Source organism: Ovis aries, chromosome 4 (genome assembly GCF_016772045.2).
Source record: "Ovis aries strain OAR_USU_Benz2616 breed Rambouillet chromosome 4, ARS-UI_Ramb_v3.0, whole genome shotgun sequence".
Classification (NCBI taxonomy): Eukaryota; Metazoa; Chordata; class Mammalia; order Artiodactyla; family Bovidae; genus Ovis; species Ovis aries.
The window spans coordinates 100310929-100336307 of NC_056057.1; the positions used below are offsets into that span (position 1 = coordinate 100310929).

Here is a 25379-nt window from a genome sequence, read left to right on the forward strand (position 1 = left end):
GCATCTGAATGTCCAAAATGAAGATTGAGCGACACCTAGTGGAGTCCAGAAAAGTTTCTGTAGACACGTGTTAGCAGTCCTATCAAACAAAACACCATGAACAAGAAGAACCAACTTCTGAAGATGGAGAGACTTTTAACTGAAAGGAGAGGGTTGCTCTCTGGAGTCACAGGCCTATGAACATGTAAAACTTTGAAAGAGCAGTATCAAGTCTTAAAGGGTCCCCTAACCTTGACTGAGTTAAAAATAAGAGTTGATCTTTAGCTACCAAGAACCTAGAATGATATTTTTTAACTTTTTAACCTCAACTCCTAGTAAGATATAAATTTTATATCATATCCCGGTACATACCTACATATGTATTTATAACTGAAACAAGAATGTCAAGAAAAGGTCGTTTCCCTTGTTCCATGCAATACCCTCTGATGTTTTCTCGTTGATTCTTTTAAATGCTAATTACAGTCCACTAAAATGCAGCTTGAAAAGCATAGTACTAAAGGACATAGTTTATTCAGAACTATATCACTATTTTAAAAGCATGAGATGCACGTAAAAAATCAGTATCGGTAACTATGTAATCTTGAACTCCTTTTCTGTTCCTCCTCTTGCCTCATAGCTAGAAACACCAGAGCTATTCTCTGCGTGGAATAAACGATACCAGACCATGGTAATTCATCTGTTAAAAAAGTGTCAGAAATGGGCCACCTATGTTCAGATATAGTTAAGAATGCCCTCACTACCTGTTAATGAGTATTTATATAAGATTTCTTCCATTTTTGTGGCTCAATAATATTCCATTGTACATACTTTCCCATTTTTGTAATACGTTCATCCACCAATGGGCACTTAGGCTGTTTCCATATCTTGGCTATTGTAAATGATGCTGCATGACCATGGGCATTACTTGTATCTTTTTGAGTTAGTGTTTTCAGTTTCTTTGGATAAATACCCAGAAGTGGAATTCCTGCCTCATATAGCAGTTCTACTTTTAACTTTTTGAGGAACCTCCATACTGTTTTCCCTAGTGGTTGTACCAATTTACAGCCCCACCAACCGTGCCTGTTTGCTCCCATTGTACAACCTAGGAAACCCAGGGTAAGTGACAGAGAGGGGACTTGGATTCAGACCTGGGAATTCCGGATGGACCCCAACTTAGCCATGAGGTTCCGCTGTCCAGTGAGGGCAGTGGAGATATCTGTGTGGGATGCAAGGCCTGCAGACCGACCTCCCCTGCTTCCAGGGGCGGTGAGGGTAGGCTGCAAGGCAGACGAGTGTCCCACTCCTTTGCAGCCGCGCTGGAGGGAGGGTCAGCGAGGCCAAGGAGGCTGAAGGCACTTCCCAGGTGGAAGCCGGCAAGCGGCTGGAGGAGCTGCGCCGCCGCCGTGGGGAGACAGAGAGCGAGGAGTTCGAGAAGCTCAAGCAGAAGCAGCAGGAGGCGGCCTTGGAGCTGGAGGAGCTGAAGAAGAAGAGGGAGGAGCGAAGGAAAGTCCTGGAGGAGGAGGAGCAGAGGAAGAAGCAGGAAGAAGCAGAGCGAAAAGTGAGAGAGGAGGTAAGGCGGGACGCAGCGCAGCGGTCTAGCGCCTTCACTCACCCAAGCTCACGAGTACGCGTCTCCCCTGAACATCCTGACCCTGGAAAATAGTTTCTTCCCTGGTGAACTGCTGCTTCCCTTTTGAATGTGAATTCTCACAAATGCATGAATCTGAGCAAACTCCGGGAGATAGTGAAGGACTGGGAAGCCTGGTGTGCTGCAGTCTTTAGGGTCACAAAGAGTCCGAGTCGACTTAGCAACTGAACAACAGCAGCAGCTTGCTGTGTGCTAAACGTGGTTCTAAAACTTTTATACACATTAATTTATTCAGTTCTCCTAAGAGCTCTCTGATATAGGTAGTCTTCTCATCCCCATTTTACAGGTCAGGAAACTAAGGCACCCAGAGGTTTTGTAATTTTCCCCAGGTCCCACTTGTCTTTGTCTTAATGCATGTCTCTGGAAATGTCCCTCAGTAAAGACTGTGAGAACAGAGAAGGATGAAAAAGTCTGCAGATCAGTCACAAGAACCAAGAGTCACATGGTAGTTGCTTTTTGATATTTGAAGAGGTTTCATAGAGACGATTTTCCCAAAAATCATTTTGGGGGTGTGTTAAGTGGAGGAGTAAGTGACTAGATTTTCACAGGCAGGGACAGTACCTGCTTTGTTCATTGCTGTGCACCCAGGACCCAGCACAGCGCCAGGCATGTAGCAGGAGCCCAGTGATTATGAGCAGATGAATTTGTTCCATCTTCTTAAGCAGAACTGAAAATGACAGATAAAGTTACAAGAAGGCAAATGTTGAAAACTGAAAAAGTGCTTAACCAACTACTGTAAGCATTGCAGTAGTTCACAAAGAGCATTTTTTCCTTGTATCCTATTATCCTCATTTTTTGGACAAAGAAATGGGAATCGTAGTTTGACTGACTTGTGTGAAGTCACTTGACTAATAAGTGATAGATTTGCTACTGGGACCCAGTTTCTCCAACTCCGCCTAGAGCTTTCCACACGAATCTCCAGAGACTGTGATCTCCCATCATTTAGAATATGCAAAAAGACTTTGGATGACTTTCTGACATGGATCCTATACAAACATTCCTCAAACTGTGTGGAAAGTGTGGATACATTACTCCAAGGTCTCTTTCAACTGCAGCTCTTCTTGAGCCTGTGACCTTTGGTTAGAAAGTAATTGGAGTGATCGTTTTAGAATCAGACCCTCTGCCACTGGCAAGCTGGGACCTTGGGAGAGTCACTAGACCATGAGACCTCTTTTCCTTATCTGTGAAATATCTACTTTCAGGATTGTGGTTATTAAATCATGGTATTCAGGATGCCTGGTACATAATAGACCCTCAGGAAGTCATAGTTTTCATTCCTGTTATTATTGTTATTGCTGTTCTTTAGAGGAGCAAAGTATCAATGAAAGCAGAGGAGAAACATGCCCTCTGAGACCTGGATTGGACCTCAGAGATGATCTGCTCTAACCTCCTACCAAGCACAGTGTCTTAGTGGCAGCCGCTATAACAGATTGCCATAGACTAGGTGGCTGATAAGACATACAGGAGATGTTTGTCTCATAGTTCTGAGGCTAGGAAGTCCAAGATCGAAATGCCAGCAAACTCTGTGTCTGGTGCGACCTCAGTTCACAGATACAGTCTTCTCGCTGTGTCCTCATAGGGGCAGAAGGGGTGGGAGAGCCCCCTAGAGCCTCTTTTAGGTTCCATTCTCATGGGCCCCAAACCCCCACCTCCTAATGCCATCACTCTGGGGGCTAGGATTTCAACACAGGGATTGGGTGGGGGACACAAAGATTCGTCCACAATACACAGGATCTTTCTGCAGCATCCTCTGACACATGAACATCCAGTTCCTGCTTGAGAACATCCAGTTTGAAAACTACAAAGACTACATAAATCTGTCAGAAAACTTCCTAGAGGATGTGCAGCCTGATGAGAAGACAGTGTTCTGGCCAGGAATGAAGGCACCGAGGGGCTGATGAGAGGGATTGTAAACATCTGTGATTTCACCACTAGGGAGCAGTATCTACACCGTTTCAGATTTGTCAAACTATCTGGAAATAATCTACTCAGCTAAGGAAGGGGCAAGCAGGAAACCATCTCTTGTACAATTTAGTAAACATAGCGCTGTACATTTGTGTACCTTAGCATATGAATCATCTCATTTGTCTTCACATCTCTCCTAGGAAGTAGGTAGAAGTGATAACTTATTTTACATACACAAAATGAAGGGCCAGTGTTTGATGACTTGACGCGGTGATGATGACTGTGATGATCGTCCCGCTGAACATGAGTCTAAGCATTCTACCTGAGCTTTCTCATTTAGTCTGTGTTAAATCCCTAGTCAGTGGATACTGTTATTATCCCCATTTTACAAATGAGGAAACTGAGGCATGGGGTAAATAAGTAACATGGCCAAGGTCACACAGTTTGGAAGGGGCAGTGCCAGAGTGCACATCAGCAGCTGGACTCAAGTGCTCAGGCTTAACCTCTGGTGCCACCCTTGAGGAAGGGCTAGCGTCTTTTCTAGAACCTGGGTCTTTCTTTTCTAGGACTATGACCATTCCCCTACAGCACTCTTTCCTTTTGGCTTGAAGCTGATATTAACGTCCTTGTTATTTGTTCTTTCTTAGGAAGAGAAGAGGAGGCTAAAGGAAGAGATTGAAAGGCGAAGGGCAGAAGCTGCTGAGAAACGCCAGAAGATGCCGGAAGATGGTTTATCAGAGGACAAGAAGCCCTTCAAATGTTTCACTCCTAAAGGTTCATCTCTCAAGGTATTTTTCCCCAGAAAACCTTCTTGTGCTTATTAAAATATGATAGAAACATGATTTCAGCTCCTGATTTAGTTATTAATTATTCAAAGCTTTTGTTCCATTTATCTTTTTGCTCCCTCTGTCAGCAATTTCATAGCTTTTTTTCATTTTCAAGATATAGATAGGAGAGACATCAAGTGGAGTACTTTGTGTCTTTTGTTTATTAGATCTTTGATTAAAATGACCTATGGTGATTACCTCTGGATTTCATTGACCCACACTCTCAGTGTGCCTTATTACTTTGAGCAGTTAAAAGCAGAAACATTGAAACTATAAAACAGGCAAATATATTTTAAAGGTTTAAGCTGCCTTTTCATGCTAATTTCATTATTTTTCTTTGTCATTATTAAGAGCAGGACAGCTGGGGATGGCACAGGTCAAATTTCAAAGCTGTTATCATCAAAGGAGATGAAATGTGACTCGGATAGGCTCCCTTGCCAGGATGAATTTGGTCTGACTACTCCGTTCTGTGGTCATAGCTCCTAATAAAGGAAGACAGAAGTGCTGCTGAGAGAATGAGCTGGAAGGAGCTGAGTCAGGGCGATGATGGGCTGGTTGAGATGGAGAGACCAGAGCGTAGACTCAAATATGTATTTTTGCTTATACAGTTAGCATGTTTTGAGTCCCTGGCACAGTGAAGATACTCACTGATGTAGTGAGTGTTTATTGAATAAATTACATGGACGAATGAATCTTTAGAGACTGGAACTTTGAGCAGTTTTTATTTTCTGTCATCTTAGCCAGGTTCCAAAGCCCTGACAACAAGTTACAAAGCACTAACAACAGGTAAAGCCAGTATAGAATCATAGCCAGGCTGCAGCTGGTTCATGTGTGTTGTGTGTATGTCTATCAGTGTGTGCACATTTTGATCAAAAGTCAGTTATTTACACTTATTAGCTGTTTACTTATTACCTATTTCACATGGAAACCCATATGTTTTATTCCTAGAACATTTCCTTTAGTCTTTAGGATGGTCTGGGTCCCAGTCTACCATGGTTCTAACCCCTCCCAAATAAACTCCTTATACTTCAATCTCATCTCAAGGGCTGCTTCAGGAGGAATTTTCTTATTTTATATTTATAACAGTATGTTATAGTATGTGCTATGAGCTAGTGTATGTGCTAGTATGTGCTAGTATGTGCTATGAACTATGAAGGAGGGAAGCACAAAGCAAGGTCACTGTCCATAGGTCACTCATATCGTTGACCGCCTCAGGAAAACTCAAGAATTACAAGGGTAACCAAGTGCAGACTACCAGCTTAGTGAGGTCTCTGAGTGGAGCAGAAGGAGGAGAGAGAGGCTGTGTGGAGGAAGTTAGCTTCATTTATGGATCTGAAATTTGAATTTCATAAAGTCTTCCTATGTTACAAAATATTCTTTTGACCTTTTCGAAGGCATTTAACAATGTAAAATGTTCTTAGTTTGTGGGTGGGTGGAGAACACACGCAAAACTCCATTTGCATACCCCTGCTGAAGGAGAAAGAGCAGAAAGAAGGATGCAAACTCTGCTCACTTTAGACCATCTCTGCACAGCTACTAGGTCCCCCTCTGTCTGGGTCCATTTCTTCCTGGCTCATCAATAATCAAAAAAAAGAAGTGTCCTCTCTCTTTCTACCTTCCTTCAATTGCCAGCTGAGCTAAGCTTTCCTTGAGCTGTGTGGGAACATGAGAAAAGTTGTAGTTATCGAGACTTCTAATTTCTACTTTGTTTTTCAAAAGAAACTGCAACCCATCCTGTTTCTTCAAACATCTCTCTGCCAAGGTTCCCAACTTAGCTTCTCTAGTGTTTCCATCAACCAGACTCCAGAGTTCCCACAAAGCCATTTACCTACTTATTCTGGTAGAGAAGGACGGGAAGGCCTGGCATGTTGCAGTCACAAAGACTCAGACACGACTGAGCAACTGAACAACAACATTCTAGTAGAGAGGCATGTGTGAGCCATCAAAATTGATATATAAAAAAGAAAATTTCAATTTCTGTGTAACAGAGACGTGCTTTCAAGAGTAGGCAATCTAGTGTTTTTCTCCATAGTATGTGCCTTGAAGAACCTGCTATGGCTCTTGTTTTATAACTTCATTTCATGTCCTACAATTGAAATTCCTGCAACTGTTGACACTCTTGGCCCTGCAGCTATTATAAATGGTCACAAGCTAACATTGTCGAATGCCAGCGGGAGGAGAAACATTTGATATTTGACCACAAGATATTATCCACTGGTGTATTTTGTTGATTTCTCATGGCTTACGTTCCTCGTCTGAGAAGCTCAGAACCTGGTTTCTCATAATTAAATTATGCTGGCAGTGAATGATCGTTCTTACCTAAGACATATAAACAATAAGTTTTAAGTAAATTAAATTTAGAATTTTGTTTTTATTATTATTTTCATATACTCATGGTAGAGGGAGTGTGGAGTTAAGGAGAGCGCCAGTTTGCTGAAATGCGTATGATTTTCCCCTGTTTCATTAGGACCACACTGCCACCTCTTGGTTTATAGAAGAAACAGTTTCTCTCTTTAAACTCCTTACACTGAACAAGTAATTTACAAATTTAGTAGAAATTGTTACATTACTGAGAGTCACTAAGTGCAGGCATTTGCCAGCAAAAATATATCAGTAAGTCCTGACAAAATGTGATGTACTGGATACTGTAGATACAAAAGGAGATGTTAGAGTCTGAGAGCCATAATGTGAATAAATGTGATGACCAACATTAACAAGGTGATCCCCAGGTCAGAACGATGCTAGAGGTGCTACAAAGAACAGGCGCCCTCTCTGTCTCCCCTGTCTGCTGTCCTTCCCCCACACTGAGCGGTTCTCCATTCTTCAGCCCCACTGCTCCGCTTGCTTCTTGGTTCCCCAAACCTTTGCATATGTGTCTGCTCTGCTACAAATGTCCTCTCCCCTCCAACGCACACACTCCCCACCCTCATTTTCATGAACTCATTTATAAAGCTGTGTAAACTATAAACTATAAAATTCAGCTTAAATACCAGAACATCTGAAAAACTTTCTCCAACTCTCCCATTTTTTAACCTTCAATATGGTACCTACCGTTTAGTTTTTTAATAATTTTTAAATTTTTATTTTTATTGAAGTACGGTTGATTTGCAGTGTTGTGCCAGTCTCTTCTGTATAACAGAGTGACTCAGTTTTACACATATATACATTCTTTTTTAATATTCTTTTCCATTATGGTTTGTCCCAGGAGACTGGATGTAGTTCCCTGTGCTTTACAGTAGGACTTTGCTGTTTATCTACCACTGAATTTAAAATTTTTCATTTATCTGTTCTGCTAGTCTCCCCTACTGACTCTGTACAGAATTGGAGCCCTGTCTTATACATCATTGGTGTTTAATTTTATATAATAGGTTCAGTTCAGTTCAGTTCAGTCGCTCAGTGGTGTCTGACTCCTTGCGACCCCATGAATCGCAGCACACCAGGCCTCCCCATCCATCGCCAACTCCCAGAGTTCACTCAAACTCACATCCATTGAGTCAGTGATGCCATCCAGTCATCTCATCCTCTGTCGTCCCCTTCTCCTCCTGCCCCCAATCCCTCCCAGCATCAGAGTCTTTTCCAGTGAGTCAACTCTTCGCATGAGGTGGCCAAAGTACTGGAGTTTCAGCTTTAGCATCATTCCTTCCAAAGAACACCCAGGACTGATCTCCTTTAGAATGGATTGGTTGGATCTCCTTGCAGTCTAAGGGACTCTCAAGAGTCTTCTCCAACACCACAGTTCAAAAGCATCAATTCTTCAGTGCTCAGCTTTCTTCACAGTCCAACTTTCACATCCATACATGACCACAGGAAAAACCATAGCCTTGACTAGACGGACCTTTGTTGGTAAAATAATGTCTCTGCTTTTGAATATGCTATCTAGATTGGTCATAACTTTCCTTCCAAGGAGTAAGCGGTACTCACATATAATTTATTGGTTTGTTGGTTGTGTGACAGACAGGTTGGCAGGGATAAAGATTGGATGGATAGATGAGTGAATAATATTACAAGTGCCAGTACATTGTGTGGTTCTAATATATTTTATCTCATTCAGAAAAAGTTTAGCTGGGAACTTTTCCTCCAGAAATGCACTTCTAAGTTCACGTTAAAATCAGAAAAATAAGGGTTTGAAACCCTTTTCACGTCATAAACTCGGGGATACCTATAGCACATTTTTGCATAAAGTTTAATTTTAATGAGTTTGATTTTATCTTTGTAAGAAATCATTGGAAAGGATGAAGTGCCCTCACTAGCATCTATAAAAGTATTGTTCAACTGATATTAGGAGTGAAGCATGTTTTCCAAAAAGCTTAAGGTTATTTATTAATAATCTGTGAGTCCTAGGCCAATAGTCTAGAAAAAGCCATTGACATTTTGAAGATTGTAGGGGAAGGTCAGCTGCTGACCTATTCTTGTTGTTGTTCAGTTGCTAAGTCGTGTCCAATTCTTTGTGACCCCGTGGACTGCAGCACGCCAGGCTTCCCTGTCCTTTAGTATCTCCCGGAGTTTGCTCAAACTCGTGTCCATTGAATTGGTGATACTATCCAAGCATCACATCCTCTATCGCCTTTGCTCCTCCTGCCCTCAATCTTTCCCACCATCAAGGTCTTTTCCAATGAGTCAGCTCTTTGCATCAAGTAGACAGTATTGGAGCTTCAGCTTCAGCAGTCCTTCCAATGAATATTCAGGGTTGATTTCCTTTAGGATTGAGTGGTTTGACCTCCTTGCTGTCCAGAGGACTCTCAAGAGTCTTCTCCAGCACCACAATTTGAATGCATGAATTCTTTGGCACTCAGCTTTCTCTATTGGCCAATGCTCACATCTCTACTTAACTACCAGAAAAACCATCAGTTCAGTTCAGTTCAGTTGCTCAGTCGTGTCCGACTCTTTGTGACCCCTTAAACTGCAGCACGCCAGGCCTCCCTGTCCACCACCAACTCCCGGAGTTCACCCAAACTCATGTCCACTGAGTTGATGATGCCATCCAACCATCTCATCCTTGTCGTCCCCTTCTCCTCCTGCCCTCAATCTTTCCCAACATCAGGGTCTTTTCAAATGAGTCAGATCTTCACATCAGGTAGCCAAAGTATTGGAGTTTCAGCTTCAACATCATAGCTTTGATTATATGGACCTTTGTGAGCAAAGTGACGTCTTTGCTTTTTCATATACTGTCTAGGTTTGTCATAGCTTTCCTTTCAAGGAGCAAGCATCTTTTAATTTCATGGCTGTAGTCACCATCCGCAGTGATTTTGGAGCCCAAGAAAATAAAATCTGTCACTATTTCTACATTTTCCCCATCTATTTGCCATGAAGTGGTGGGACCAGATGCCATGATCTTAGTTTTTTGAACATTGAGTTTTAAGCCAGCTTTTTCACTCTCCTCTTTCAACCTCATCAAAAGGCCTTTAGTTCCTGTTTGCTTTCTGCCGTTAGAGTCATATCATCTGCTTATTTGAGGTTGTTGATATGCACCAGTCTACAGTAACTATAATCTAGTAGATTCCTGAACAGGACAGAAAATGGACCTGTGTGCTTTGCACATGCTGTCGTATGCGAAGGTGTTACTATTTGCTGATGACAGAGGATGCATGGCAAAGGCTATTTCTAGCCTGGAGTTGGGTATCATGAGGAGTCAACAAATATTTGCTGGCTGATGAAGAACATTTGGATTTGAGTGATGCAGTTTTAGTAAAATACAATGCTTGATTTAGCAGCTTTAGTTGTAGCAAAAATTTCTAGCTTTAGAAAAAAATGTATTAAAAAAAATACTAAACTATCCATCAGTATGCTCATAGCAGTTTCTCTGGGCTTATTTCCTTATTTCCCACTTGGACTCCTAGAGTTTTCTTGAGAAGCCTCAGCCATTCCTGGTGAGCTGTGCCCCAGTTTCACTCAGCCCCACGTCAGTCTTCTACATTCAGGGCAAATTAAGTTCAGTAATAGCTATCAAAATTAGGAAACCAGGCTAAGCAGCAAGTGAATAGATCACAGTTCCTGATTATCATTCTTATATATACAAATATCAAATCATTATGTTATATACCTAAAACTAATGTTATATCATTTATACCTCAATAAAAAATGAAAAAAAAATTGAAGTATGTCAGAAAGCAAAAACAAAAAAAGTTAGTCTTGAAATGTGATTGTTTTGTGTTATTTCAGAGGCATTTTTATTCCATTCTAGCTAGTCTTTGTTTCCAGAACTTCGTATTTCTCTTCATATTTCTTCTGCCAGTCCTACCTTCATCTCCCAGGCTCACAAACCTCATTATGAAATACCTAATATGTCATTTTCCTCCCTAGCAGAGGTGTTGTGCACAGCACCGTCTTACTCTTTGGCACTCTTTGGTGCTTTTATTCCCCAGGTTCAGGGAAAATAATAGTATGGACTGAGAAACCCTCTTTATAAGCTGAAAATATTAACTGGTTTTGTTTTTTTTCCTATTCCTAGATAGAAGAGCGAGCAGAATTTTTGAATAAGTCTGTGCAGAAAAGGTAAATATGGTTGATTGTTGGATTGAGAATCATCAACCATTATATGTAATGGAAAAATTCTCTCATATTTCTATGCATGTCTGTGTGTGTTTATTTACTTAACAGTGGTGTCAAATCAACTCATCAAGCAGCAGTAGTCTCCAAGATTGACAGCAGACTGGAGCAATACACCAGTGCAATTGAGGTGAGAGATGTCCTCGATGTTAGAAAACTGAAGTGAAAGTGTTGGTCACTCAGTCGTGTCTGACTCGGTGCGAACCCACAGACTGTAGCCTCTGTGTTATGGTCAAACAGAAATCGACTCTGACTGTAGAAACAATCAGAGAAACACTTAGGACAATAATCAAGTCCAGTAGTGTTAGAATGTTAATGATGCTTTATTATTTTGAACTAGTTATAGAAAAAGCAATAGTAAAGATAAATTATAGAAAAGTTTTAAATAAATTGTTATTTACTATTTTCCACCTGAGTATTCTTTAGTGAAGGTATAATTTTTTTAATGAATGAGTTTGTTACTTAACTGTATGATTTATATGTTCACAAGTATATCTTCAATATTCTTAATTCCTTATAAACGGTGTTCCCATATATAGTTTAAACAGGTCCTTTACAACCATGATTAGTCCTTCTTTGTCTATAAGAACTTTTATTATCAAATAAATTGATAGTATAAATTAATATAAAGATGATAGCCAGCTGGAATTTAATAGTCAATTTCAAATTGATTGTTTTATATTTGAAGGATCATAGTTTTATGCCTCTGTCTAATCCAACTTTCTTCCCCCCCTCCCCCGACCCCAGTTAACCTAGGAGTTCTACTCTATTTGGAAATAGTGTATATTTCCAAGTACCAAAGCACTAAGAGGGTAGGGTGCCATTGATCAAGATGCAATACTGATTTTTTTTTTTCCTCCTTTGTGTAGACTTTAGTTTTAGTGGTCTGCTATGATGTAACTGGATCAGTTTGATTTGATTAGATCCTGTCCTTTGTACTGCAGAGTGGAGATGCCTATCAAATAGTTTGTAACAAATGATGAGAGGGAATAAGAAAGAGTTCTGGATGGTTTATCAAATGAATAATCAAGTCCTAACATTCACGAGGAGATTTTCAGAAGATTAAATGGCCACTAAAATATAAGACAAATAAGACAAGTTGCAAATAGTTTTCTTCTGTGGTTGAATTGGTCATAACTCTAACAGGGTTAATGAAGCCAAGACTATGGCTTCAGCCTTTACGTAGTCCAGCAGTGGGGCCACTCACCCTGGCTGCCCACCTTGATGACACAGCCACAGGCCCCAAAGCAGGACCAGGAGAGAAACTGCATGACTCAGGGTATGTGCATCACTACTGCTGGAAAAGTATCTTGGATGCACATATTTCTTTTTTACACCTGTTCATTCCTTCTTCTAGTATATTCTCCATGCAGTGGTCTCTCAGTCTTTCTCAGTGTTTTGGCATATCCCTATCTTTGGTCCTTGGCATGTACTGTTAGCTCTGCATGAAACGGTGTTTGTGCTTTCCTTCACCAACCTCTTTGAAGTCTTCCATCAGATCTGGGTTTAAACGTCTCGTCCTCAAAGTGGACTACTTTTGGCCCCCTTAACAAAGTGCGTGCTCAGTTGCACGGTCTTGTCTAACTCTTTCCAACCCTTTGGACTGTAGCCTGCCAGACTCCCCTGTTCATGGGATTTTTCTGGCAAGAATACAGAAATGGGTTGCTGTGCCCTCCTTCAGGGAATATTACCAACCCTGGGATCAAATCCATGTCTCCTGCATCTCCTGCAGTGCAGGTGGATTCTTTACCACTTGAGCCACCTGGGAAGCCCCCTAAACTAAGTACTACTGCCCTGTTGTGTGGTCTCTTGGCATGCTTTCAGCTCCACACTCATCTTTCATAGCACTTATTGCAACATGAAATAATACTGAATAACTAGTTACCATCTGTCCTATTAATGTCGGTCCAGTGGGGCTTACAGAGCAGACTATCTTGAGTGCCACCATGTCCCCAGAGCCTAGGATAGTGCCTTGCACATAGCAGGCACTCAAGAAGTGTCTGTTGAAGAAATGAAGTAGCATATCACTATAACAATAAGTGGGGGGCGGGGAGATGCTAATGAAAAGCATATTTCAATTTGAAAAGATCCTGTGAAGTAGATATAATGGTTTATTTGGAAATAGAGATGTTATCAAAATGTATAGAAATTATGAGTCATTTTTGGTGAAGGTGTTTACCCAATGAATTTGTTGAGTGATAATGTTGAGGAGGACAGGCTCGCTATAGTTTTATGAGAACAAACTTATCAGCGCCAATCCTAAAAATAATTCACATACTTCAGGGAACAAAAGCTGCAAAACCTACAAAGCCAGCAGCCTCGGACCTTCCTGTTCCTGCCGAAGGTGTCCGCAACATCAAGAGCATGTGGGAGAAAGGAAATGTGTTCTCATCCCCCACTGCTTCAGGCACACCAAACAAGGTGAGCAAGGATTGCTGTCTTTTCATTCTGGAGGTTGGATTCCCCTCCTCCACCTTTTTTTTTCCTTTTCTTTATTTTTTTTAGGAATTACATAGTTAATTACAAAAGCAGTGAAGAAAGTATAATTCTTACGTTCTTTTGCAATGACCACAAAAGCAGGCTCAGAAAGAGTGTGTTCGTGAGGTTCTATACTATGCCCTGGCCAGAGGCCTCTAAATACAATGCCCGGAGTTCATCACTAACCTTGGGATTGGCAGGAGAGGTGTGAAGTGCAGAAGGAAGAAAACCAGATATCATATGCTTTCAGTATGAAGTTCAAGGTTTATTTTCCTTAAAATAGTCCATATAATGATCGGTAATTGATTGGTGCTCTATGAAATAATACCGAATAGTATTTTGAGGTTGCTCTGAATTTGCAGGTAGGTTTTTTTTTTCCCTTCAACATTGGATGCTTGACCTTTACAGGAAACCGCTGGCTTGAAAGTGGGGGTATCCAGCCGCATCAATGAATGGCTAACCAAAACGCCCGAGGGAAGCAAGTCACCTGCTCCCAAGCCTTCTGTAAGTAGCTCCAGGTTTTTCTGAATGTCTTTGATAGCTCAGCTTCCAGCAACAGAAGAAAACAGGCTGTTGGGGGTATTTGTCTGGGAAAAACAGGGCCCCTGTTCTTGGCTCCGACTGCTGAGTAGCAAACAAGGAGGGGCTCAGATGAGAGAGAGCAGTCCCGAGCAGCAGTCATTGCCCAGAAGGTAAAACGGAACTGTCATCACCTCTCCTCTCACAACGCTGAGGCAGTTCAGATTTACCCTGTTAACTATCTGCGTGTTTAGTTTCTGTTCTATGAGTTAAGCTAGGAATTTGAAAATGTCAAATCATCTTGGCCGTTTCTCTGTCAAGAGCACCCTTAGACTTACAGTGTTACGCTGGCCATCGAACTCACATTTTCTAATTTGCCTAATTTCTGTAACTTAACACAAAAATACAGTGATTAGGTAGTTGTTGAAATAATTGCTATAATTTCCTTGTCAACACCTCCAAAGGAAAGCCATTAAAAACAAAACAACAGTCAGACTAGAAACTATAAAAACTGGTTATGAATGTTATTTTGGGGAATTTAAAATCTTCTTATTAAGCATGGCTTTCTTACTAAAAATATTCTCTTAGCCTATTCATTGAATGTATATGATAGTTGCCTTGCATTTATCATTATAATCAAAAGCCTTATTCTCTGTTCAGTTGGCTTTTATAGCTTTGTTGGTGCCCAAGGTAGCAAAAGACTTTGATGTCACAACCACCCCATTCCAGAGGAAGAAGAAAAGCTTCACAAACCCTAGGTCTCTGCACCACTGAGCATTTAATTGCACCCATTGGCTCCATGTTTAATCTCCAAAGTCACTAGTTTATCACCTTGCCAACTGAAAAAAGAAAAAATGGAAATATTTCCATACCCTTCTTAGGTACAGTTCCTTATAATCAATTAATATTTAGCCTGAGATTCTTTACTAAAGGCCTCACAGAGATATAAAACTAATGTGAACCCCCGGTTTACAACTGGAAAGATAATATATTGAAAAGAAATCTTTTTCCCGCTCCCAGTAGATATAGACTCTTTGTGACTATGGACTATACCCCCTGAGACTACTCTGTCCATGGGATTTTTCCAGCAAAAATACTGGAGTAGGTTGCCATTTCCTCCTCCAGAGGATATTCCTGACTCAGGGATCGAACCCACATCTCCTGTGTCTCCTGCATTGCTGGCAGATTCTTTGCCCTCTGGGCCATCAGGGAAGCCCTCAGATATACGAAAGGAGGCCTATAAAAGGAGATAGTAGGGCTTTCTGGGTGGCCCTAGTGGTGAAGAACCCGCCTACCAGTGTAGGAGTCTTAAGAGACACACGTTCAATTCCTGGGTCGGGAAGATTCCCTGGAGAAGGCATGGCAACCCACTCCAGTATTCTTGCCTGGAAATCCCATGGACAGGAATCTGGCAGGCTACAGTCCACGGGGTCAAAAAGAGTCAGACATGACTGAAGTGACTTAGCACACACAAAGCAAGGGATGATACCCTCAAGGTATGTGATCTTTAGTGCCTCAAGTTTCCCCAGCACCCCCGGGTTATATAAAGAATGGAAATTATTTTTTAATGGCAGTTTATATAAAGTTTTATGGTTCCAGACCGGTGTTTATCAACCTTATTGAATTATGGACCCCTTTGAAAACCTAATGAAATCTAAGAACCCTCACCCCCAAAACATTGCATATAATACAAGTTTACCAAGTTTGTGGACCCATTTAAGACTTCTCATGATAGCAACATAAGAAGAAAGAGGTGTATGTTTTTATTCTTTCTCCTTGGATGAATATGGCACATTGCTGAAGGAGGTGATCAGTTTTTTATATGTATTTGCAATCTTGTTTCATTTCAGTTCCAGATTATACTCATATATTTGGTCAAGGACCTGACTCATACTCTTTTATCAACACTTTAACTGATAAGCCTGTCATCTATTTCATCCTAATGGGAGGGTTAAAAAGATTCAATTCAGTTAGTACTACAATAGGTATAGCTGAGTCAAGGTTTCCACAAAAATCCATATTTTCTGGGAATTACTGATGACCTCCTAAAAATGGCAGGACAAACAGGCATTACAGGGAAATTACAAAATCATTGCCTGCTTTATCTAATATTTAATAAGTAATTTGCTAGACTGTCTACTAGGGCAGGGGTCCCCAGCCCCCAGACCACAGACCAGTAGTGGTCTGTGGCCTATTAGGAACTGAGTCACACACAGCAGGAGGTGAATGGCAGGAGAGCAAGTGAAGTTTCATCTTTATTTACAGCTGTTTTCTATCACTTGCATTACTGCCTGATTCTGCATTTTGCTGAATTATATAATTATTTCATTATATTTCACAGTGTAATATAATAATGGAAATAAAGTTCACAATAAATGTAACACACTTGAATCATCTTGAAACCATTCTCCCCTACCCCTGGTCCATGGAAAAATTGTCTTCCTTGAAACTGGTCCCTCATGCCAAAAAGGTTGGCAACTGCTATACTAATATCTGGAGAAGAAAAAGAAAGAAGAATGTGGCAATTGGTATACATCAGAATGATCTCTTTTTCCCCATGTCCCATTGGATTTTGTAGACTAATGTGGCTTCCTCGATAAAGGCCAGGTCGAAAGATAATGCTACATAGTTGATGTTATAGATAAAAGGCCAGCTTCAGGAGTCTTAATAAGCAACTTTGAGCTTTGTGCACATTCCAAGAGTCTTAGACCAGCAACATGTCATTCAGGAAAAGAAATAACTTGGAGTTCAACAAGGCAGGATTGTGAACCACAGACAATAAGGATCCAACAGAAAGGAAATGAAAATGTCCAAACTACTGGAAAGAGCTGGAAGGATCCTGTAGATATGAGCACATGAAATTTATCAGACAAAAGGTTAAATCCAGGAAGGCAGCTTAGAAAGTCAGGTCAAGAAAGGCTGTTGTCTAGGTCTTATCCAGGGGGTTTCACTCTGGTGGCCTGCAGCTAAGATCTGTGTAGACCAGGCCATCGTGCTTTATTTTCCCTTTTAAAATTATAATTCAGACACATTTTTGAGGTGTGGAGGCATGCACTCATTAATTTGTCGATTCCCTCTTTTCAAAATTTAAAATTTTCTTCCACCAGCTACTTCCAGCTTTTGAGTTTCTAACCTGTCTCTTCATGACAGACATGTGAGTTTGACAGCCTGGGGATTCTGGTCAGGCTGACCCTGAGCTCAGGATGTCAGAAGATTACCTAAGGACAACAGTAGAGAGGAGGCTCCCAAAGCCACCCTTCTAATTGGGGGCCATAAGCGATTTATTCTTAGCACTTGGTTTCTATTCCTTGGCATATGTGTGTGGAGGGGAAAGCCAGGGTTGTGTTTGCAGATGTGTGGCACGTGGCCATTAAGGAAAAATCAGACAGAAATTTTCTCACCAAAATAGTGCTCATCCAGTGAAACCTTGAGAAGGAAAAGAGATTCGTGTTCAGTTCTAAACTTCACCTAAGATAAAAACCATCCTATGCTACTAGCTATGAATTAATTTTCATGTAATTAAAAACATTCAGAAGCTTGTCAAATCAATATTATTTGGCATTTCTGAAAATTAATAACATTTAAACACTGATCTATACCTGGTTCGTTACTGGGGCATCTATTGCTATTTGTGGGTAGAATTTACAGGACTTCAGTGTCACTGTGTAAAATTCTGAATATGTCTGTTGTACCTGGTTTATCTGTTCTTTGTGTCTAAACTACATGTTATATACAGCAATTAAAATGCTAATTTATCTTTCTTTTTGTTTAAAAAAAAACAACTTTGTCCTTCTCAGCTGAATTCTCTTCTTCATTCTTTGATCTCTGGTTGACTGGAAGTCTGCTCTCCTGCCTTCATTTTTCCCTGTTCTTCTGGAGTGGGTCTTTCTCTAAAATGTAGTAGGCTGGTCAGGTAATTTCATTTATATTTCCCATTTGATTTAAAATGCCAGTTTGCTACTTGGATGTTAATATTTTCTTTAAATGGACTCTCTAAACTCTTTAAGTGACCTCAAAAGATTCATAGGCAGGATTTAAGGGAGATACAATTCATTTTCCTCAGTAGAAGAGTATTCACATTAAAAAAAAGAAAGTATTTGTCTTATATAAATCAAATAAATAAAGTAGTAATAGCCACTTTCCAGAGCTACCATTAGCATGTTCCTGATTATAGTCTCCAAATTTTTTAAACAGTCTTCCAGACAATTTGGCAGCTTCTGCCTACATTGGAATATACAGTGGAATTCTTCAAAAACAACCTGATTTGTTGCTTACTGGTTCCAAGTTAAATAGGTGTAACTGTCTAACAGAATATCAGGAATCCACATCACAATGAAAATCCAGAAATTTACTGATAATAAGATTAAAGCAAATCTGAACTGCTTCACATGATACTATTTAACCAGTGCATCTTCAGCATTACAATCTCAATAGTTATCTATGAAAAAAATATATGTCCGCTTAGACTGGTGTCCATGGGTAAATGCAATTGCTGTTAGCTTTGCCTTCTAATGAGAAAAGGGTTTGCCAAAATAAACATTACTATTTCAGTGAAACACATTTATTTTCCAGAAACTGCCTTTGCCAAGGACTAATATAAGCAAATGTTAGAAGAGAAGTAAATGGAAACAGAAATTTGGATCCTTGTCTAAGCCAAATTCATTATGAGGTAGTAAATAAAAAATCCAAGATATATGGCCGTTATCATATTTTAGTATTTTCTTCCCAGGATTTTCATGGGTTCTTGCACATGTCATCAACCTGTCAGTTTCTCTTATGGGTACAGTTTGTAGTAAATGTTTACTTTCATGGGGCTGGCTTCTCCTGATACACTTCTGAATTACCACTTGCTTCTCAGAAAACATAAAATTATTTTAGTCTGAGGAAAGTGCAATTAGAAAAATGTCCTAGATTGGGCTGCCCTAAAATAGTGGTTCCTGTGCAAGTAGTGTTCTTGGGACCTGAAGAAAACACTGTAGGAAGTGAGGCGGGAAAAGAAAACAGCCAATGAAGAATGTTTATTAAGCAACTCACTATGTGAGCTTTTAAACGTAACCCCACTGGGAAAAGCCTAGAAGCCATCACAAAACACATGCTTCTGAATTACCCTACCTGAGGCATGAGCGAGTCTAAGAAATATTCTCGCACCCAATCTCATGGATGAGTGATTGAAGACTGCTCTTAGGGATGACTCTGAACATCCAGGTTGCCTCCTGGGTGGGCTAAGTGGGCACCTGTAGCCAGAGGAAGTCCTCAGGTGAAGAGATGCAGGGTTGGCCACTGGAAGTCCAGCTGATATGCATTAGTCTTAAGGGCTGGGGGCCGTGGGGCCAAAAAGAAAGTTAATTTCAAGGGATGAAGTGCTTATCCAACCCCCTGAAAATTATTTATTTATTGTAGGTATTTTTTGATTTTTAAACTTTTTATTTTATATTGGAGTATGCCCCCAAATTGAGCTTCCCTGATATCTCAGTAGATAAAGAATCCACCTGCAATACAGGAGACCCTGGTTTGATTCCTGGGTCAGGAAGATCCCCTGGAGAAGGGATTGGCTACCCACTCCAAAATTCTTGGCTTCTCTTGTGGCTCAGCTGGTAAAGAATCCGCCTGCAATGTGGGAGACCTGGGTTTGATCTCTGGGTTGGGAAGATCCCCTGGAGAAGGGAAAGGGTACCCACTCCAGTATTCTGGCCTAGAGAATTCCATGGACTCCATGAGGTTGCAAGGAGTCGGACACCACTGAGTGACTTTCACTTTCATACCAAAAATTATTTAAAACCTATGTGCTATTCACTTCTAAGAACATAGAAAGTTAAAAATAAGCTATCTCATTTTAAATATGCTTATATTCCAGTTTTACAGGTCAATAAACAGTGAGTCCTCAGTGAATAACGGGACCTCAGTGCTGGATAGTTTGAGCCCAATCTCGTGTCCCAACATAGGTCAGGGTCTATATAAAGTCAAACAATGGTTAGCAATCCTTTTGATTCAAACCATTTCACATCACTCGGATAAAGTGTGTTACACAAATAAAACAACCATGTTGTGATTTCTTTAGACCTGGCCAGAAAATACGAAGAGCCACTTATCAATTTTTCTGCTTTCTGTTCATTAGGATTTGAGGCCAGGAGATGTATCTGGCAAGAGGAACCTCTGGGAAAAGCAATCTGTGGACAAGGTCACTTCCCCCACTAAGGTAATCTACTGGGAGATTTGTTTTTCATGGGTTCATTTCCTACTGTATCCTGCAGTGTGAGGTCCTAGGGTCAAATGAGAAATAGCACTGATCCACAGAGTCTTGCCTGAGTAACCATCAGTTTCTAAAGACCTGTATATGGTACAGTGAAGGGCAGTGTCATGGAGCCTTCAGCATGGTAGGTTTGTCAGTTACACAAGGTAAATAGTCCAGATCTGTGAGATGGTTCCCAGACATTCTAGAAACCCCTTAGTGAAAGGGGCGTTGATCTATACCATGAAACTCTTTCTAAGACATTCTAAGTCCAGGTTTGCAGATCAGAATTTTCAGATTGCCCAGGGAAGAAACATCTCTCCCTGAAGGGTGGTTTGAAAGCTGCTTTCTGGAGCCATTCTAAGGGGTTGCATTGCCAGCAGTCTAGGACTCAAGGCTAATATGACAAAAAATTAAAATAACATTCAAAAGTTAGCAAAATTTGCTACCCTATGAAAACTAGTAGCTAAGGATGTTTGGATTTGTCTTTTTTTCATCTTCTGCTCATTCTTCATAAAGGGGACTCTGGACAATACCTAAGTGATGCACAAACTAAAAACAGGACCCCTTGTTGTAGCATTTTATTTCAAGTAATAATTCCAGTCTTCTCTCTTGGTAGAGGGGAAATTGTAAAAAGAAAAATCAGGGAGTGACAGTTAGTAAAATTAGGCTAGTCTGCTTATGGCCAGGATAGAACTCCATACACAGAAGCACTTTTTTTTTTTTTTTTTCAGTTTTACTTACTTGAGTTTTATTTTTTTTATTTTTTTATTTTTTTACTTTACAATACTGTATTGGTTTTGCCATACATCAACATGGATCCGCCACAGGTGTACATAAGTTCCCACTCCTGAACCCCCCTCCCACCTACCTCCCCATACCATCCCTCTGGGTTATCCCAGTGCACCAGCCCCAAGCATCCTGTATCCTGCATTGAACCTAGACTGGCGATTCATTTCTTATATGATATTATACGTTTCAATGCCATTCTCCCAAATCATCCCGCCCTCTCCCTCTCCCACAGAGTCCGAAAGACTGTTCTGTACATCTGCGTCTCTTTTGCTGTCTCGCACTTTTTAAGCAGCTTAGGACTGAAGAACCTCTCAAAAGCATCTGAAGAATCACTACAATTCACAAAAGGGAAAGAACTGCTTCCTCTTTCCTACTTCTGTGTGCTTAAGTCTGGTGCTGTTAAGTCTGAGTGTGTTACTCCACCTTCTCTATTAGTTCTCAGTTGTTACATTTTGGTAATAAAATCCACTGGCCGAGCCTTTCTACTTAAATGACTTTTAAATAAGCTTTCTAAATAATCACTAAATATGTTAAAAATATCAGTAATAATTATCACCATTACAAATCGCTAACATGTAATGAACATACACTGTATACAAGACACTGTTCTACCTCCTCAACCTACCTTATCTTATTTGACCCTCCAATCACCATTATTTATTTTATTTTTCAGTCACCATTATTATTATTAGCCTTATTTAGATCTGAGGAAAATGAGGCACAGAGAGTTAAGTAACTTTCTCAAAGTCACACAGCAAACAAGGAGCAAAGCCTGGATTAAACTCAGGCAGTCAGATCTGAGCCTGCATTCTTAACCATTATACATGATGGCGTTTTTGTGAGAATTACATACTCAATAGAAAATATAACATTCTGAGTTTCATATACAATTTTCTCCTGGTGGAAGGGAAAGGAGTCATTTTTCAGTTGTTCTTTAAAAAAAAAAGAACAACTTTTGTTGGCCTAAGCCATTATGACCCTTCTAGGAAAGATCTTTCATAAATGACAGTCCAAATGTTTATATAGTCTCCTTTCTGAGTAGGAGATGTCAGCTGTCCATAGGCCATCATCACAAGTTTAATAGATCCCCTCTGGACAGCATTCCTCTGAGCCTGTGTTCTAGAAAGTAAAGATACGATCTGAGATGGTCAGACTCAGCACCACTCACGTGCAATACAACACAAATGGTACTCCCTGAAATTGTGCAACATTGTGATAAAGGGTAAGACTTCACACATGCCAGCCCCTCCTCTTTGATCTATACCATGAAACTCTTTCTACAGTAATAATAATAACATAACCAGCAGGCCCAGAGCTGAGTTTATGAGGTAGCAAAGTAGACAGCTCCTTTGGGCCGAAACGTCAAACTCACTAGTGTCATGCAGTCATTCCTTTGAAATGAAACTATCTATTTGAAATTGCAGACTCACAACAACTCAACATTTGTGAATACCTCAGCAAAGATTTTTATCAGCTAGCAGAAGAAAAGAAATGGTATACAATAAGACCATGGATCAGACAAGTTTCTAGGGTAGGGGTGTAGGAAATGAAAAAACCAGAGAGAATTGAAGATAAGCCTAGTCCACTTTACCATCATGCCTTGACTTGGCCATGCCTGTCTTGGGATGCATATCATAAAATCCTGGCCCTTATAGTAGAGTTTAAAAAAAAAAAAACAATAACAAACCTTTTTGACCCCGAATGCCATGAGCAAGGCTCCAGATCAAGATATGAAAAAGGGAATATAAAGAAGAAAAAAATAGGAAAGCGAAAAAAACAACAGAGGAAAGGATAGACTGAAAGAAGAGGAGAATATTTAAATGAAATGCCAACAATAATCCTCCCTTTCATGAACATTTATTCCTGCCATATTATGATTTCTTTTTTTATTCTGACACAAAATGTCTAGCTGAAACACCATGGCCTGCCTATTTAAAGCTTTCTTCTCTTAACAGGTTTGAGACAGTTCAAGAAAGAACCCAAAGTAGCCGCTCAAGATGCTGGACCAGCTCAGTTGAAGAGGGCTAATTTGCTCTGTTTTATATTTATGTTGATTTACTAAATTGGGTTCATTTCCTTTTGTTTTGTTTTTCATTATCCCATTAAACCCATGTATATTATCACTATATTTAATAATCACAGTCTAGAGATGTTCATGGTAAAAGTACTGCCTTTGCACAGGAGCCTGTTTCTGAAGAAACCCATGCTGTGAAATAGAGACTTTTCTACTGATCATCCTAACTCTGTGTCTGAACAGTGATACCAGCCACATTGAAGGTCAACAAAAGGAGATCTGAGTTGGAAATTGCCTGAGGAATGTGCAGTATCCAGAAAAATGAAACCTAGTGGTTTAAAAAAAAAACAAAAACAAAAAACAGAAGTCATGTCATTTCTGCACTTTAGAATAAAGCATGGAAGAAATTATCTTATAGGCAATTATAACACTTTGTGAAAGTAACCTGCTTCAGATTTGAGATACTGCAATAATGTTTGTCTTCAAAATGGAAAGATGTACGGTTAAGGTATTACTTTTTTCATGTCGATGAATATCTAAATTGGATTATGATGTTAGCTGACAGTGGTACTGATTTCTTTAGGTTGGTTGCTTTGTGGATTTCTTTGGTAGTGATAGTAAACCACATTTTAGATGACCCTGATCATGTATGTATGTGCATACACGTACACAAACACACTAATGGTAGAAAGCTTTTTTATGTGCTAGGCTATTATATTTAGCAGTATGTCCCTGTAACTAGCCAATATCACTGCTTTTTAAAAACTAAAAATCACAGTATTATATTAATATTTCATATTTGCCAATAGAAACATGGCAGAATAGGTATCGATATGTTTCCAATGCTGGATAACCTATAAGAAAGAGAGATTCAAAGTGTCAAAATGCATTGACATTTTCTATAAAACATAGTACTTAGTTTATAATTAAAAGCAATCTTGAAGTCCAGTATGAATTGTACCAAATCTACCAAACTTAAAGCTTGCTCAGAACTTCACTCTTAAGAATCAAGTTCACAATAGATTGGCTAAAATGCTATCTGAGTTCTCTTCCTTCTCTGAAAATTAAAGACAAGAATCTTAGTGACAAAACTGTACAGCTTGGAATTCCATAAATAAGTGTACTAAGACCAACTTTGACTAATCTCTGGAAGCAGAAAAGTAAGCAAAAGCCACTATTTAGGAGTCATGACCTACTTACATCTTTAACATCTTTTTAGTTAAACTTTTCTACCTTTATTAGTCATTGGTACTTGCCATAAGTTGATAATGTACTGAGCTTTCAAAAAAATATATGTAATTTTCATTAGTTTTATCTTTTTCCCCAAGAGTCTGTCAACTCATTTGTACACACACAGTCTGGATATCAGATCTTCTTTTAGCTCATATGCATTCATCTATTCTTCACAATAAATAAGAGTACTCCAGTGTCTTGGCAATATGTTCTAGCATAGAGCTATACATATAGTATAGTTCTGTAAACCTATACCTCATGACTTACCAAAGTTATCTTAGTATCAACTCCTACCACAATGAGGGAACCTCCTAAATGACCCTTTTCTAATCCACAATATTCCTTGGGGGAGCTTGCCGGGGTAGGGCTGGCATGAGGAGTGACTAGCGCCTTCCAGAGGCTCTTTTCCTCGAAAATCAGTAGAGTTGTTGACTCCTCTAGCTTTTAGCACACCTGGGCCAAAGAGAGTAAAGCCAGCAATATTGCACATGTCACCCACCCATGACAGAGTAGACATGAGTCTATGATGAGATGAACTAGAATTCACATGCAGTGCCCGAGTTTGCACTGACTCCCACGACTGGAGTGAAATGGATCAAAGTCTGAATTATGGCCTATGGCGAGATAGTTTCTTTGTTGTACTTTTGAATAAGAGCTTCTCCTGATCACTGTTATATATTTTTTCTAGAAAGTCTAAAGTTAAGAAGAGAATATATCGATTGATCCTGACTTTTATTCCAGTATTTGGATGGAATAACTTTTAGGGTAGATTTTTTGTTCGGTTTGAATTTAACTTTTTGAAAAAGAAATTCCTTGTTTACTTGTTTGATTACAATTCTCTTTGTTATCTTTTTAAGAGATAAACCTGCAAGGTGACTAGCATGTTCTGTGAATCTGCCATTCCTGAAAATTTTATAAACACAATATTTTTCACTGATAATTGATCGCTGCAATAAATATATATTGTGAAAATGCATCCACAATAAATGGAATTCCTCCAAATGTCTTTGCCTCACTTGTTTTATGTACTATATTGATTACAAGAGTTCTATCTGATGTAATAAAGATGATGGCATAGCGAAATGTGTATTTCAGATTGAGTCTTGGATTCATCTTTTAAGGAAGAAAGCCATTTCATATTTTCAGATACTTCTTATTACAAGCAGTTTTTCAACAGAACATTAAGAATTGCTCTGATTGGGACAACTG

At 39.8% G+C, this 25379-nt stretch overlaps 1 protein-coding gene across 47 annotated transcripts in view; it reads left to right on the plus strand.

Moving 5' to 3' along the window:
* CALD1 (caldesmon 1) overlaps window positions 1-25172 on the plus strand; it is a 232443-nt gene extending 207271 nt beyond the window's left edge. For 24 of the 47 annotated variants that reach the window (XM_060414870.1, XM_060414875.1, XM_060414871.1 and 21 more), the window contains 8 exons: window positions 1291-1549; window positions 4180-4320; window positions 10808-10851; window positions 10957-11035; window positions 13189-13326; window positions 13792-13887; window positions 20018-20098; window positions 22879-25172. In XM_060414870.1, the coding sequence (XP_060270853.1) occupies window positions 1291-1549; window positions 4180-4320; window positions 10808-10851; window positions 10957-11035; window positions 13189-13326; window positions 13792-13887; window positions 20018-20098; window positions 22879-22884 (844 nt within the window). In that variant the 3' untranslated portion in view covers window positions 22885-25172. Of the gene's footprint in view, window positions 1-1290; window positions 1550-4179; window positions 4321-10807; window positions 10852-10956; window positions 11036-13188; window positions 13327-13791; window positions 13888-17699; window positions 17816-20017 lie in introns of all 47 variants that reach the window. The other 23 variants (XM_060414848.1, XM_060414849.1, XM_060414860.1 and 20 more) reach the window with 2 other exon arrangements.
* The last annotated feature ends 207 nt before the right edge of the window (window positions 25173-25379 follow it).